The 12,772-nt window shown below is 43.5% G+C and overlaps 1 protein-coding gene across 1 annotated transcript in view; it reads left to right on the top strand.

Moving 5' to 3' along the window:
* The window catches only part of LOC140652931 (cytosolic phospholipase A2 epsilon-like), a 36,784-nt gene extending 24,682 nt beyond the window's left edge, over positions 1-12,102 (top strand). Inside the window, exons 13-21 of the mRNA XM_072864374.1 lie at positions 188-324; positions 1,303-1,525; positions 3,013-3,127; positions 4,224-4,361; positions 5,797-5,904; positions 7,119-7,310; positions 8,071-8,237; positions 10,553-10,739; positions 11,894-12,102. Coding sequence (XP_072720475.1) covers positions 188-324; positions 1,303-1,525; positions 3,013-3,127; positions 4,224-4,361; positions 5,797-5,904; positions 7,119-7,310; positions 8,071-8,237; positions 10,553-10,739; positions 11,894-12,102 — 1,476 coding nt within the window. The remainder of the gene's footprint in view (positions 1-187; positions 325-1,302; positions 1,526-3,012; positions 3,128-4,223; positions 4,362-5,796; positions 5,905-7,118; positions 7,311-8,070; positions 8,238-10,552; positions 10,740-11,893) is intronic.
* Positions 12,103-12,772: the final 670 nt, after the last annotated feature.

Genomic DNA, 12,772 nt, shown 5'->3' with positions numbered 1-12,772 from the left:
CCCATGTTTATCCAAAGGGAAGCAGCAGTAGCAGTCATTGCTTGGTTTTGGAGCCTTTCCTTCCGAAAAGGGACCCGGGCTTTGAGATCAGGACCTGGGCTGGGTGTGGTGGCCAGACCCCATTGCAGTCCGGGATGCCATGTTGAATGCTGTCGGTGTGAATGTCCCATCCTCCTCTGCCCAACAGGTCCCCGTTGTGGCTATCATCACGACAGGCGGAGGACTGAAGTCAATGACAGGACTATATGGCAGCCTCATGGGACTCAAGAAATTAAATCTCCTGGACTGTGTAACATACATCAGTGGGCTGTCCGGCACCACGTGGTAAGCCAGCTCATGCAGGAGGCCTGACCAGGCCTTTTGAGGGTGACGCTGCTGCAGAGAGGAGCTTCTGAAAGCAGACGAAATCAGGATATTTTCTTCAAACATTGTAGAAACAAGCTGTTTCTCAGTAACAGGCCATTAAATATTAGCTTGATCTGATGCACCGATTTTTTATTACCAGTTCTTTACTGTGCTTTTCAACTCCACATTTGCAGCAGTTAAATATGATTATGACAATTAGACTTGTCAAAATGGTTTCTAAGTAAGTAGTTACTGTGGATGTAACTGTGGATTCCAATAGCATCATGCCTCTTCCTCCCTCCACTGATGTCCCAGTTGTTGTTGTTCCCAGTAACTTCTGAGACTGGCTCTGCTTTCTAGCTGGTCAAGCAGAGAAAACTGCAGGACAGTGCACACTTACCCCTGCAACCTGTCAGTTTGGGAAAGGACTGAGTTTCCCTGGGCAGCGTTATCCTGCTCACAGGACCTACAACTGTCCAACATCTGATGGTCCCATGTAGGGAAGGTTGGTAAAATAGAGGATGGCATTAAAATAAAGCATAGTGATACCATAAGATTAACACTAAGTGATACAAAGAGAAAAGACAGCAGCTGGTGTGAACTGCTTTATGGTTCTAGAAAATAGGCAAAGAAAATTTATTATAATTTTCTGCCTAATTTGTGCTTCAGAAATGTACCTGTGTTCACACCTGGCAATTTTATCCCTTAAGCTGCTGCCAGTTCTGTGTAAAAAAAAAAAAAGTCAAGAACATAAAAAAAATACCTTATCCTTCAGGGCCATCTTTAAAACAGTCATACAAACTCTGGAGTGTTCACTCTGCTGGATGGAACAGCAAAACCAGAGTATATATTAGCAGAAGTGAATCACTAAATGTAAACCTCTGCCCCCAAAGGCACAAAATTTCAAGTATTTTCTTGCTCCTTTTGACTTTTGCTGTCTGTATTATCTTTCTCCAGGACCATGGCCAACTTATACAGAGATGCTTACTGGTCGCAGAAGGACCTAGACTCGCATATTGGTGAAGCCCAGAAGCAAGCAACCAAATGCAAGATGGGCTGTTTCTCTGTAGATCGCATGAAGTACTACAACAAACAGCTTTGTCAGCGGAAAGAAGAGGGATACAGGACATCATTTATAGATCTTTGGGGGCTCATGATTGAGTACTTACTAAATGATGGGGTATGATGTATATTCCATTTCTTAGAGAACCAGACATTTTTCTCTTAGTGAATGGTGAGGAAACTAGCCCATCATTTCAGAGAATGTACCTCAAAACTGAGTGGAGTTCTCCAAGTCAACAAACTCTCAGATTTTTTACATTTCCTTTAATAGTCTGCCTAGGGAGAAATGCATCCTATATGTTAATAAATTAGTCTGTGAATGCAGCCATTTGAACTCTGGCTGGTATTTAAATAGAAGTGGAGGCAATCTCGGGCAGTCTGCCAAAGATGCAGATTACTCATGCAAAAAGAGTTCAAGATGCAAAGCACAATAATCTCAACAGTGTGAAAACTATCCGAAGCAAGCATGAAACAGCTAGAGTGCTTGGTGATTTGCATCCACTTGCAGGTAACTTGATCTGCAGGTACACTGGAAGCAAGTGCACGTTTTACTTTTGGTGAGAAGGACTTCTCAGGCAGTAGCTGGTTTAAGTGATATTAATTTTTACAAGCAATAACAAATTTGCTTTTCTATTACTTGAAGTGGTTTCTACCCCTACAGTACAGCAGTCCACTCCCTCTTCTCTCCAACTGGACCACAGTTCAAGGATGTGTGCTTTGGCACTTGGGAAGTGGAAGGGACAAGTGGTTGAGGATTGAACAGAAGTGTCCTCCAGTGGGGGCAGAAATGCTGCAGTCATTGAGCCATTCATTTAGTTTTATTTATTTATTTTTATATAAGTACATATATAGTATTATATATATGTAAACAGAAAATAAATACATACAAAGAGGAATACTACATATTAAACAAAAGTATAAGCTGAATAGTTGCATCTCTTTTAATCTCAGCTAGATGAGGTCCCCCTCACAATTGAGCCAAGCATCTTTCCCTTTGAGTAGCGCTGACTATTGCTATGTAACCATTAACCTCTCTCTGATCTGCCAGAACTAGCTGTTCTTAAATTTGTCAGCAGTTCATGAGATTTTATGTTTTTTACAAATCTCTTCAATAAGAATATGCTTTTCCAGAAAAGAAACTGGGTAGGATGCAAATAATTTGCTGCCAAATTCCAGTCCCCTTGCAAGGCTGGACTGTGATAGCTGTTGTGTACTAAGAAAGGAAACTCAATGCTGACATGCTCAAGGGCTTCCTTCAGCCCTAGGAGAGCAAGGACTGCTCACTGCGCTCCTCAACCTAAGGGGCAGCTTGCCCCTTCTCCTACTTGCCAGGGCAGTACTTTCTAGTATGTACAGACATGTATGCAGAAGTAGGTTTCCCTCTCCTCATCTTTTTATGAACCTGTGCACAAAGTCAGGCCGGACCCTGGGAGACTGGTCTGTCACTGGCAGGTGGGTGCCTGCAGTGCCCTGTGCGATGGAGCTGCCATGGCACGTCCTGTGTGCTGGGGGCAGAGCTGCCCAGCTCCTCCAGCGCTGGGGCCATCGAATTCATCATGCGTCGTTTCCATCTCTCCTCACATAAGCATTTTTCTTCAAAACCAGAAAGACCCCCACAAACTTTCGGAGCAGCAAGAAGCACTGTGTGACGGCCAGAACCCACTGCCCATCTATGTGTCGGTCTGCGTCCGGGACAACTACAGCACCAATGATTTCAAAGGTAAGGATGATGTTTCAGATCCTGTAGGGCTAAAACTGGCAACTGAATTCCTGTGATTCACTCTTCTCTGCTTCATAGCACTTGGAGAAAACAGTCCTGGTGTGTTAGTTGCTTTTTGGAGAAATAACCATCACCTCCATGCTTTACAATTTTAATACAAGAGCTTTTTGAGATGAGCATTTCACGGTCTAGATACACAGTTGAAATCCTGCCAGAAAGGCCATTTTTGAAATATTATCTGATCAACCTAGAATAAGAAGTATTGGAATTGTCTGAGAATTAAATACTGCTTTTTGTCAATGCCCAGTTATAGTTTCAATATGAAGAAAGACCACATAGTTATAATAAAGTTTGGGAAAGCATCCAACCTACTCCCAACTGAATCTTTTGCTTTGCTCATTGTGTTGGTTATTTTCTTCCATGAGGAGAAGCAGCTGGAGGAGGAGAAGAGGCGGAGAAGACATTCAGATCAATTTTTTTATGTCTGAGGTGAAAAAATGAACCACTTCTGAACGAAAAGGAAATTATAGTCCATGACCTTTCTGTCACAGTCTTTGCACACACTGCAGTTATATCAGACAACTGCACTTCACTTGGAGAGGATATTCGAGAAAGTCAAGGACTAGTTCTGTCTTCCTTAGTACCACGCATAAAGAGTATAATTGGCCTCTTACAAAAAACTAATTTCTGAAGAGCTGAGTACCTGTCTTTGTACATAACCAAATTATTCAAGGGAAGTTAAATTAACTGTGTTGATAACAGTGGAAGTACTTTCACCTAGATGTGGTGTAATGCAAGGGCAGAGTGAAACCTTGTGCACACTGTAGAACCCACATGGGGTGTGTAAGAGCTGCACATGGGGTGTGTAAGAGCTGGAGACTTGCTGTGGACACAGCAGGCTGTGGTAGACTGCTCCTGCCTCCCCGTTGTCACAGTGTCTGAGCTCAGCTGCCTGGCCCTGCAGGCGGTCATTTATAAGCGAGGCTCTGCAAAGGCAACGTAGCAAAGAGAAGGCAGAGCAATGTATGTCCTAGCTGCCCCTCTCTCCACACCCGGCCGAGAGCCCTCTGAGTGTCCTGTTGTGGCTGTATTGCAGAGTGGGTGGAGTTCACCCCCTACGAGGTGGGACTTCTGAAGTACGGCGCGTTCGTTCGCACAGAACATTTCGGAAGCGAGTTCTTCATGGGACGCTTGTTAAAAAAGCTCCCCGAATCCCGGATCTGCTACCTTCAAGGTGATGTATTGTGTTGTCCTGGTACAGAGGCACTTTGGAGGGGTGCAGCGCTGTTACCCAGAGGGTGGATATTTCTGGTCTAACATACTGAATGCTGCTATGATATCGTCTGCCAGGAAATGGGGGGGTGTGGTAGTTTGTCCAAAAGAATACAGTAAAAAATCCTACATCTTTTTTCAGTTTCTTGTCACTGTCTTGGTATGCACAAACTTTTTAACATTGTGTCTTATAGATGGAATAGATAAAGCTCCTTAATTCTTTCATTGTAAGGAGTAGTTCCCACTTCTTTGGTTATTCTTCCGATTCCTCTCTGAATGCACTCCAACTTATGAAAATTTTGAGACAGCAGGAAACCTGCAGCTGTGCTTCCACTGTGAGGTTTAACTTCAACCCTATGTAGAGAATCCCATTTACTAAAGATGCAGGCTGCCCAGGATGAAAAATGAGACCAGAAGCGAAGGGTCTCTGAATCTCTCCTGTCAGTCCCTGACTTGTACTGATGGGTTGTGTGTAAAAGTAATAACATCCCTTTGCCAAGGAGCCAGAATCACTGGCAGGTGAACACAGAGCCCTGTGAACTAGGTTTCAGTCACCTCTTGCACTCGTGCTGCTTAGAAGCTCCTTAGTTTCAGTAAACAGGCTGTGATACTAAATAGTCCGTAATCCCAAGGAGTATCTTTAAAATACTACCTCTTAGGCTGGCCCTTTTTACCTGGTCCACTGCTGGGAAATTAATTTTCCACATCCTGTGTATGCTGTACTGGTTTCTGTGCCCCAGTGAAAATTAAGAAGTCCAATTGTGGTAGACTAATTTGAACACATATTTAAATTTACAACAGCAGATGAAATGGTGGCATTGTGTTTTGTCAACAAAGCCACCAGTGCCCCTGTGGGGAGGCAGAGAGGGGCAATCCTGGATAGAGAAAAGAGTGCACATTGGAGCAGGAGCCCACTGCACCTGTGAGCCTTTACATGCTGCAGTGTGAGATCTTCTGTTACAAACCGAATGGCTGAAGAGCCAGTTCATCCTGTTCATGCTGTGAAACAATTCAGGGTGTGTGAAAGATGACCAGAGCGTGTGCAGAAAAAGAGAAGCTGGAGTAAGGAAGACAGGGATGGAAAGGATGTTTTTGTGACGTCTGCGTTATCTGAGCTCTTGTTTCGCTTCTTGAGCAAGTGGGTTTTTTTCTCCTTTACTTCTCTCCCATTCTTCTCTCTTTACTGTGTGGCAGAGCCATGTGATAGGTTAGGCACAGAATTGACAGCAGCATGACCTCAACCAATGCCATAGAAAGTTAAGAGGAATTTAACAGCCCAAAAGTTTAGAAATAATTTAATTAAGCCCATTCAAAAGTTAATCCAGGAGATCAAAATAGAAGGAAAAAGGCAGTTTCTTGTTAGAATGGGTCCTTGTGTTCATTACTTCCTTTTACAGGTATGTGGAGCAGTATATTTTCTGTGAACCTATTACAAATATGGGGACTGTCCCACAGTTCAGAGGACTTCTGGAAGAGATGGACACAAGACAGAATAGAAGAAGTTGGTAAGAAATTATTAAGCCTTTCATTTATGGTGACTTAGTTTTCTGGATGCCTTTTGGCATCATCCTGTCAACTATGTTGAAGCCAGCATCATAGGATCCTCCTAAGAGATAGCAATTTCCCCTCCCACCATAAAGACTAAGAGGAAGACGGTAATCAAGGAAATGCTGCTGTAATTACTAGACTTACTAAAACACTACTGATTAAAAGGCTCTGTCCTTAAGAGGAAGTTTTAGAGGGGTCGCACATTTCTCACGAAGTGTTTTGGCATTGCCCATTCTCACTCAGCTGTACAGAACCAAGAACCAGCAGCAAAGAATAAGGTTATTTTTACTGCCTGTGCAGAGAATAAACCTGAATATCAATTGGTTAATCAATATTTCCTGGGTTTTTATTTTATTACTCAGTACAGTAATTACTGCATTGGATTCATCCTGGCACAAAGATAAATGAGGCCCAGAGGGTATTTTCTGAAGCAATATAGAAACCAAGGTTTTATTGCTAAATCATTTAATATGATAGTAACTATAATTACGGACATCCTGAAAATAAAGAAATACATCTGTGCAATCACAGAAACCACCAGGTCTCTCCTGTTGCACCGTCAGCCACTTGGTCTGGCAAAGCAGGTTGTGATTTCAAGAAACCACACCTTTTGCCATTTCTACTTTTCACCCACATATGCTGCCATGTAGTCACCCTGAAAACTACCTGTAGTTTCTAAATATGAATGTATGCCCCAGGTCTTCCCTGGATGCTCTCATTCTACTGATTAAGCATATGCTCATGTGGCCATGGGTGATTATCAGGTAGAAGCTGCCGCTGTTGCAATAGACTCCGTGGTGCCCTGTTGTTGCCCATCTGACTGAGTGGGAGCATATGCTTCAGTCCCATTTTCTCCGTGCTTGCCTCTGTTTCATGATATCTTCCTGTGAGGATATGCAACTTTCCTTCTGCCAGGACATTCTCTGAATTGCTTAGTTCCCTTAAGGTGTCCCTTTTCCAGGACTAAAGACTGCTTCTGATGAACTATCTTCAGGCCAAAGCTTAAGACCATCAGCAGAACTTTGTCCAGCAGCCACTCCTCTCTTTCGGAATAGTTTTTGAGTGTTTAGTGAATCATCCCAGAACAATCCCTATCTCCTACACACCAGGACAACCAGAAATGAACATCAATTAACAAAGAGTTCACCGATTTTTTTCCCCCCTCCTCTAGATGAAGACCCGGTGTTGCCTACAAGACCCCATGAGCTGAGGACTCGCATGTACACTCCTCCTGGTCCCCTGTCCAGCGCCCTTCGGGGAGCATTGACTGACCGCTTCTCTGTCGCCCAGCACCACAATTTCCTGAAGGGCTACCAGCTGCATAACAACTACCTGGAGAATGAGCATTTCTGTCGATGGAAAGGTAATGGGGACCAATATTTAACAGGCATCATTTTCAGGTGGTTTTGGGGTGGGGAATTTAGGAAAGAACCCTGTCAGGCTTGGCAGGGGAAAATAAATCTCCTGAAAGAACATTTATTTTCTGAATGGAGAGAAGAGGCTAAGACTTCAGTGTTGCCAGACTATTTTTAAATATAAACACGTGTTTATGTGCTTTAGCTGAGATCTCTGTGGTCCAGACTGAGAGGGTAGGCTTGCAGCCTACAGAACTGAATTTAAAGTAGCAAAGAGCAGAGTGAACATGGGAGAAAGTTTAATTTGGCAAGACTGTGCCTCTAACTTCAGATACAACTGGAATATCCCAGAAAATATGTCCTACAAGAGAAAGCTGGAAAGGAATGGGGCTTTGTAGTCCAAAGAAGACAGGACTTGAGGAGGCATAAATCTGAATGTAAAAAGGTTTGAGAATATTTTGTTCTCCAAAACAATGATGGAGAAAAGATGAAACAATGGCTGAAATGAAGCAAGGCAGAACTAGGTTAAGTATTAGAAGTGGCTTATTGGCACTAATGAGTATGACAAGTTACTGAATATATTGCCTGGAATCTCAACATAGAAGATTTTTCAGAACAGGAACTTAGGTGGTGTTTTACAGTCCCTCCCATGCCTATTTGACAATCCAGTAGTGTGGCAATTAAATTAAACCAGGCCTCTGGGATGGTCCCACCTTGCATTTCTTTTTCCAGTCAAAATACCTACAGATAATTTCTTTTTCCTTTTAGACACTGTGTTAGACTCACGTCCCAACCAGCTGATGCAAAATCCCGATCACCTGGGCATGATAGATGCTGGATTTTTCATCAATACCAGCAGTGCACCACTTTTAAGGCCACAGAGGGAAGTGGATGTCATCATATATTTAAGTTATACTACTGGATCACATACGTCGGTGAGGAGGATCTTGTTACCATGTCTTGTTTCTCCTTTTGCTTGTAAATGCCTAGCCTTTAGCACCTAGAACTGCTAGTTATTTCAGCTGTTCAGTTTTTAACTACTGCATTCCCCTACATTTTTCACTGTAGTGATCACAAGTGGTGTTCACAGGGCTCAGTACTGGGGCCAGTTCTGTTTAATATCGTTATCAATGATCTGGACAAGGGGATTGAGCGCACCCTCAGTAAGTTTGCAGACAACACCAAGTTGGGCAGCAGTGTTGATCTGCTTGAGGGTAGGAAGGCTCTACAGAGGGACCTGGACAGGCTGGATCGATGGGCCAAGGCCAACTGTATGAGGTTCAACAAGGCTCAGTGCCAGGTCCTGCACTTGGGCCACAGCAACCCCATGCAACGCTACAGGCTTGGGGAAGAGTGGCTGGAAAGCTGCCCAGCAGAGAAGGACCTGGGAGTGTTGGTCAATAGCCGCCTGAATATGAGCCAGCAGTGTGCCCAGGTGGCCAAGAAGGCCAATAGCATCCTGGTTTGTATCAGGAATAGTGTGGCCAGCAGGACTAGGGAAGTGATCGTGCCCCTGTACTCGGCACTGGTGAGGCCACACCTCGAATACTGTGTTCAGTTTTGAGCCCCTCACTACAAGAGAGACATTGAGGTGCTGGAGCGTGTCCAGAGAAGGGCAACAAAGCTGGTGAAGGGTCTAGAGCTCAAGTCTGATGAGGAGCGGCTGAGGGAACTGGGGTTGTTTAGCCTGGAGAAAAGGAGGCTCAGGAGAGACCTTATCGCTCTCTACAACTACCTGAAAGGAGGCTGTAGAGAGGTGGGGGTCGGTCTCTTCTCCCAGGTAACAAGTGATAGGACAAGAGGAAATGGCCTCAAGTTGTGCCAGGGGAGGTTTAGATTGGTTATTAGGAAAAATTTCTTCACTGAAAGGGTTGTCAAGCATTGGAACAGGCTGCCTAGGGGAGTGGTTGAGTCACCATCCCTGGAAGTATTTAAAAGACGTGTAGATGTGGTGCTTAGGGACATGGTTTAGTGGTGGACTTGGCAGTCCTAGGTTAACAGCTGGACTCAATGATCTTAAAGGTCTTTTCCAAACTAAACTATTCTATGATTCTATGATTAATATTGTTCCTATTTCTTCCTGCCACTGCTGGAATCTCTCTTGCTGGTTGATGAACATGTTGAATTATTCAAGAGGACATCAGCATGGTCTCTTCTAGAATGATGGGAAGAGCCTCTTCTGCTTTATGCTGAATCAAGCAGGTTTCCAGACCCTGCACAGGAATATGCATAAAGATGCAGAAGCAATTTCTCCTGACTTAAGTTAGAATATAAAAGGGGTTAAGTGGATAGTCAGAGGCAGATCATTTCTGGGCTGACAAATAAGATACTACTAGGAAAATTCAATGACAAGCATCTTCCTGCAGAAACTCCAGTTTCATGGAGATAAAGTTAATTAGCTGTCTATAAGGCCTTGCAGAAAAGGTTTGAGTCTTTATATCTCAGAAACTGAGGTTAGTTAGACACTCGCTATTAAGCATCTTGGCCTGCTTAAGTGGAATAATTTTTTGAATGAGAACAGCTGTGCTACTGTTAATAAGCCATATGATGCATGAGACATACATGCAATAAAGTTTCATTTCAGCCTTCTACATTGTAGAGATTAATTTTATGAAGAAAGGCTGCTGCAATTTTAAGCACTTTAGTAGAAACTGTTTCCTATTTGATAGTGTCCACTATTAGATGGTGCCAAGTAAATAACACAGTACATAGTAGGACATGATATTGTATTAAACATTTCAGCAAAAAGGTACAGTATAGCCTAGTACTTCAGACTTTCTCAGTAAAATATCAATCATCTCAATTAACACTGTGTCATAATGCCTGCACAGGCAGAGACATAATTGCATATTCAAACTTAACTTTCTTATCTCCTGGCTTCCAAGCACATAAGAAGATACTTTAAACATTTTCTTGCTGTGGTTTTCTTTTCTAATTAATTCTATACAATATATTAAACACAGGCTCTTTCATTTACTAAAACTACATGCTTTACCCTAAACTTCTGCAAATTGCTTCCATTTTTAAAAAAGCAGAGTCCTGGATGAATTCTCTAACTCTGAAATTGTGTTTACAGCTTGTGATTAGCATTCTGGTTACTATGTGTGGTAATTATGTGTAGAGTAACCCTTGATAAGAAGGAACTCACCCGATGGATCTCAGTCACTAAACCTTAATACTAAGTAACAATATGGGGGCTTTAAGACAGTCAAGATGAATTCCAATGCTGACCATTTCTGTGATACTCCAGTCTCTAGATAAGGCGTACAAATACTACTCAGACCAGAAAATCCCATTCCCCAAAATTTCTTTGACTGATGAAGATAAGAAAAATCTGAAGGAGTGCTACCTCTTCCAAGATTCAGATTTGCCAGGATGTCCGATCGTGATTTTTCTTCCCCTTGTGAATGATACCTTCCAAGAGTACAAAGCACCGGGTAAGTTATAAGTAGTGACAAAGCGTTAAACAAAAGACACCACTACCTGCTTCCCTGACTCAGGCAGAGCCTTTTTCTCTGCTGCTGGCTATCTTTGCTGGCTGGGTTCATGGGGGAGCACTTTAGCTAATTAAACTTGTTTTCCCCATCCCTGCCAAAGCTACTATGTTCATTCATGTCATCCTTGTGGCCCTAGAGGACAGACACAGCCCTTGTCTTCTGGATGGTGTTTATCTTCATCTCTCTCCCACTTGCAACATAAAGTGTTGCTAGCTAATTGTAAAACTTTTTTCCTGGCTCTCACAGATTATTTTCCCCTGCATATATTGTCTGTTGTCCAGGGATTTCATTCTACACTTGAAGAGGCATAGTATCATGTATGAATGGTGGGGGAGCAAGAACCTGGCTTTCAGGCTGAACTCCTGCAGTGTCAAGATCAGTGTGTCTCCTTTTGGTACAGCATCAGCCCAGGGGTCATTTTGCTCGCTGTGCTGTGCTCAGGGCCTGTCATTCTTTTTCTGCCAGGCCACCTGCTTTGTATTCCTCTCCTTTACTGCCAGTTACTAGGATGCATTTGCTTCACTCCTTGGTAGCAGGGAGGTAAAGTCTAAAATTCTGCTTTTGTAGAATTTTGGAGACACAAGAAATGGAAAGACAGAGATAGATCCTGGTGGCAGGCCCCCTGGGACTGCATTTGGGATTCCAGGAACTTTAAGTTTCCATATGTTTCTATTACCCCTTTCTCACTTAAATTCTATTCTGTTACGAGCAACTCCCTTCCCTCAGCTGGGGTTCGTAGAGGTCCCAGCTGCTCAGGATAAGACCTGCAGTGCACCGACAGTGGCTATTGGAGTGCCCTTTCAGGCTGATATCCTTGACTGATCCATGGCTTTAATGAGACAGATGTTTATGAGTAAGCTGTAGATGACCATTACAATGCCATCCCTCACTTCTCCCTTCTGCCATCATCACTTCAGGCACACGACGTTCTCTTGGCTAGGGGTGGGGATACATGACCTGCATTATTTGTGCATTTAAACCCTATGAACTTTCTTCCGGAGAAAAGTCCCCCTCTTCGGACTGCTGTGGACAGCTTGTCACTGGCTGAGATAGATAAACACCGTGTCACAGCAGCAACTTCTCTTCCTCTCCAGGTGTCAAGCGCTGTTGCTCAGAGATGGAGGGAGGACAACTTGATTTGACCAGTCGCTTTTCCCCCTACTGCATGTTCTCGGTCAGGTATACCGATGAGAATTACCACCGGCTGCTGAACCTCAGTGAATACAATGTCCTGAACAACTCACAGATGATTATGCACGCCTTGCAGATAGCGATGCAAAGGAGAAGGCAAAACATGTGCTAATCGCCTGTCCAACTGGCCCTGTCTTCTCAGAGGAGTTTTTAATGCTCTAGGACACAGAAGGGACGTAGCTTTTTGAACACTGGCCGTTCTGCACTACAGAAAGAAACTACCCCAGGTGGCTCAGTGGTTTGTTTTTTTTTTTTTTCCATTCCCAAGAATTGGCCTCTATAGGCACAGACATTGCCTGGGAAATGTTTACATATGCTTTGTTCCCTAAAATAAGGTTGTCTGTAGAACACTCTTTACCTAAAATCCTTGTTAGATTTTTAAAATAGTGTTGTTTTAAGCCTAACTTATTATAATGTATGACATACAGGAAAATAATTTTTTACCACCATGGTGCTACAGTAATACAACCCAGCCAACACACCTACAGGCTGTAAGAGGGGAGTATAAACTTCTGCTCCCCACAATTCTTCTTCATGGAACACAAGATGCATCCAACCCTGGAAAATGAAGAAAATCTGAGACACGACTGGAAGCTGGCATTGGATCCCTGGGTCAACTCTGTTTTGCAAGTGTCCTGAAGAGCAGCTGCTGAGGTTGGAAATGTAAGAGGGACAAGCGTGTGCACACAGCCAGCCCCATGAATCGCATCCACCTCCTGGGCTCTCTTGGGCTGTGAATGAATCATATGTAGATGGGAAGGAGCAACTTAGGAGGAAGTGGC

Source organism: Ciconia boyciana, chromosome 6, assembly GCF_034638445.1.
Source record: "Ciconia boyciana chromosome 6, ASM3463844v1, whole genome shotgun sequence".
Lineage (NCBI taxonomy): Eukaryota > Metazoa > Chordata > Aves > Ciconiiformes > Ciconiidae > Ciconia > Ciconia boyciana.
The sequence above is the reverse complement of the archived record's forward strand: the minus strand, read 5'-3'. Positions and strand labels throughout refer to the sequence as shown.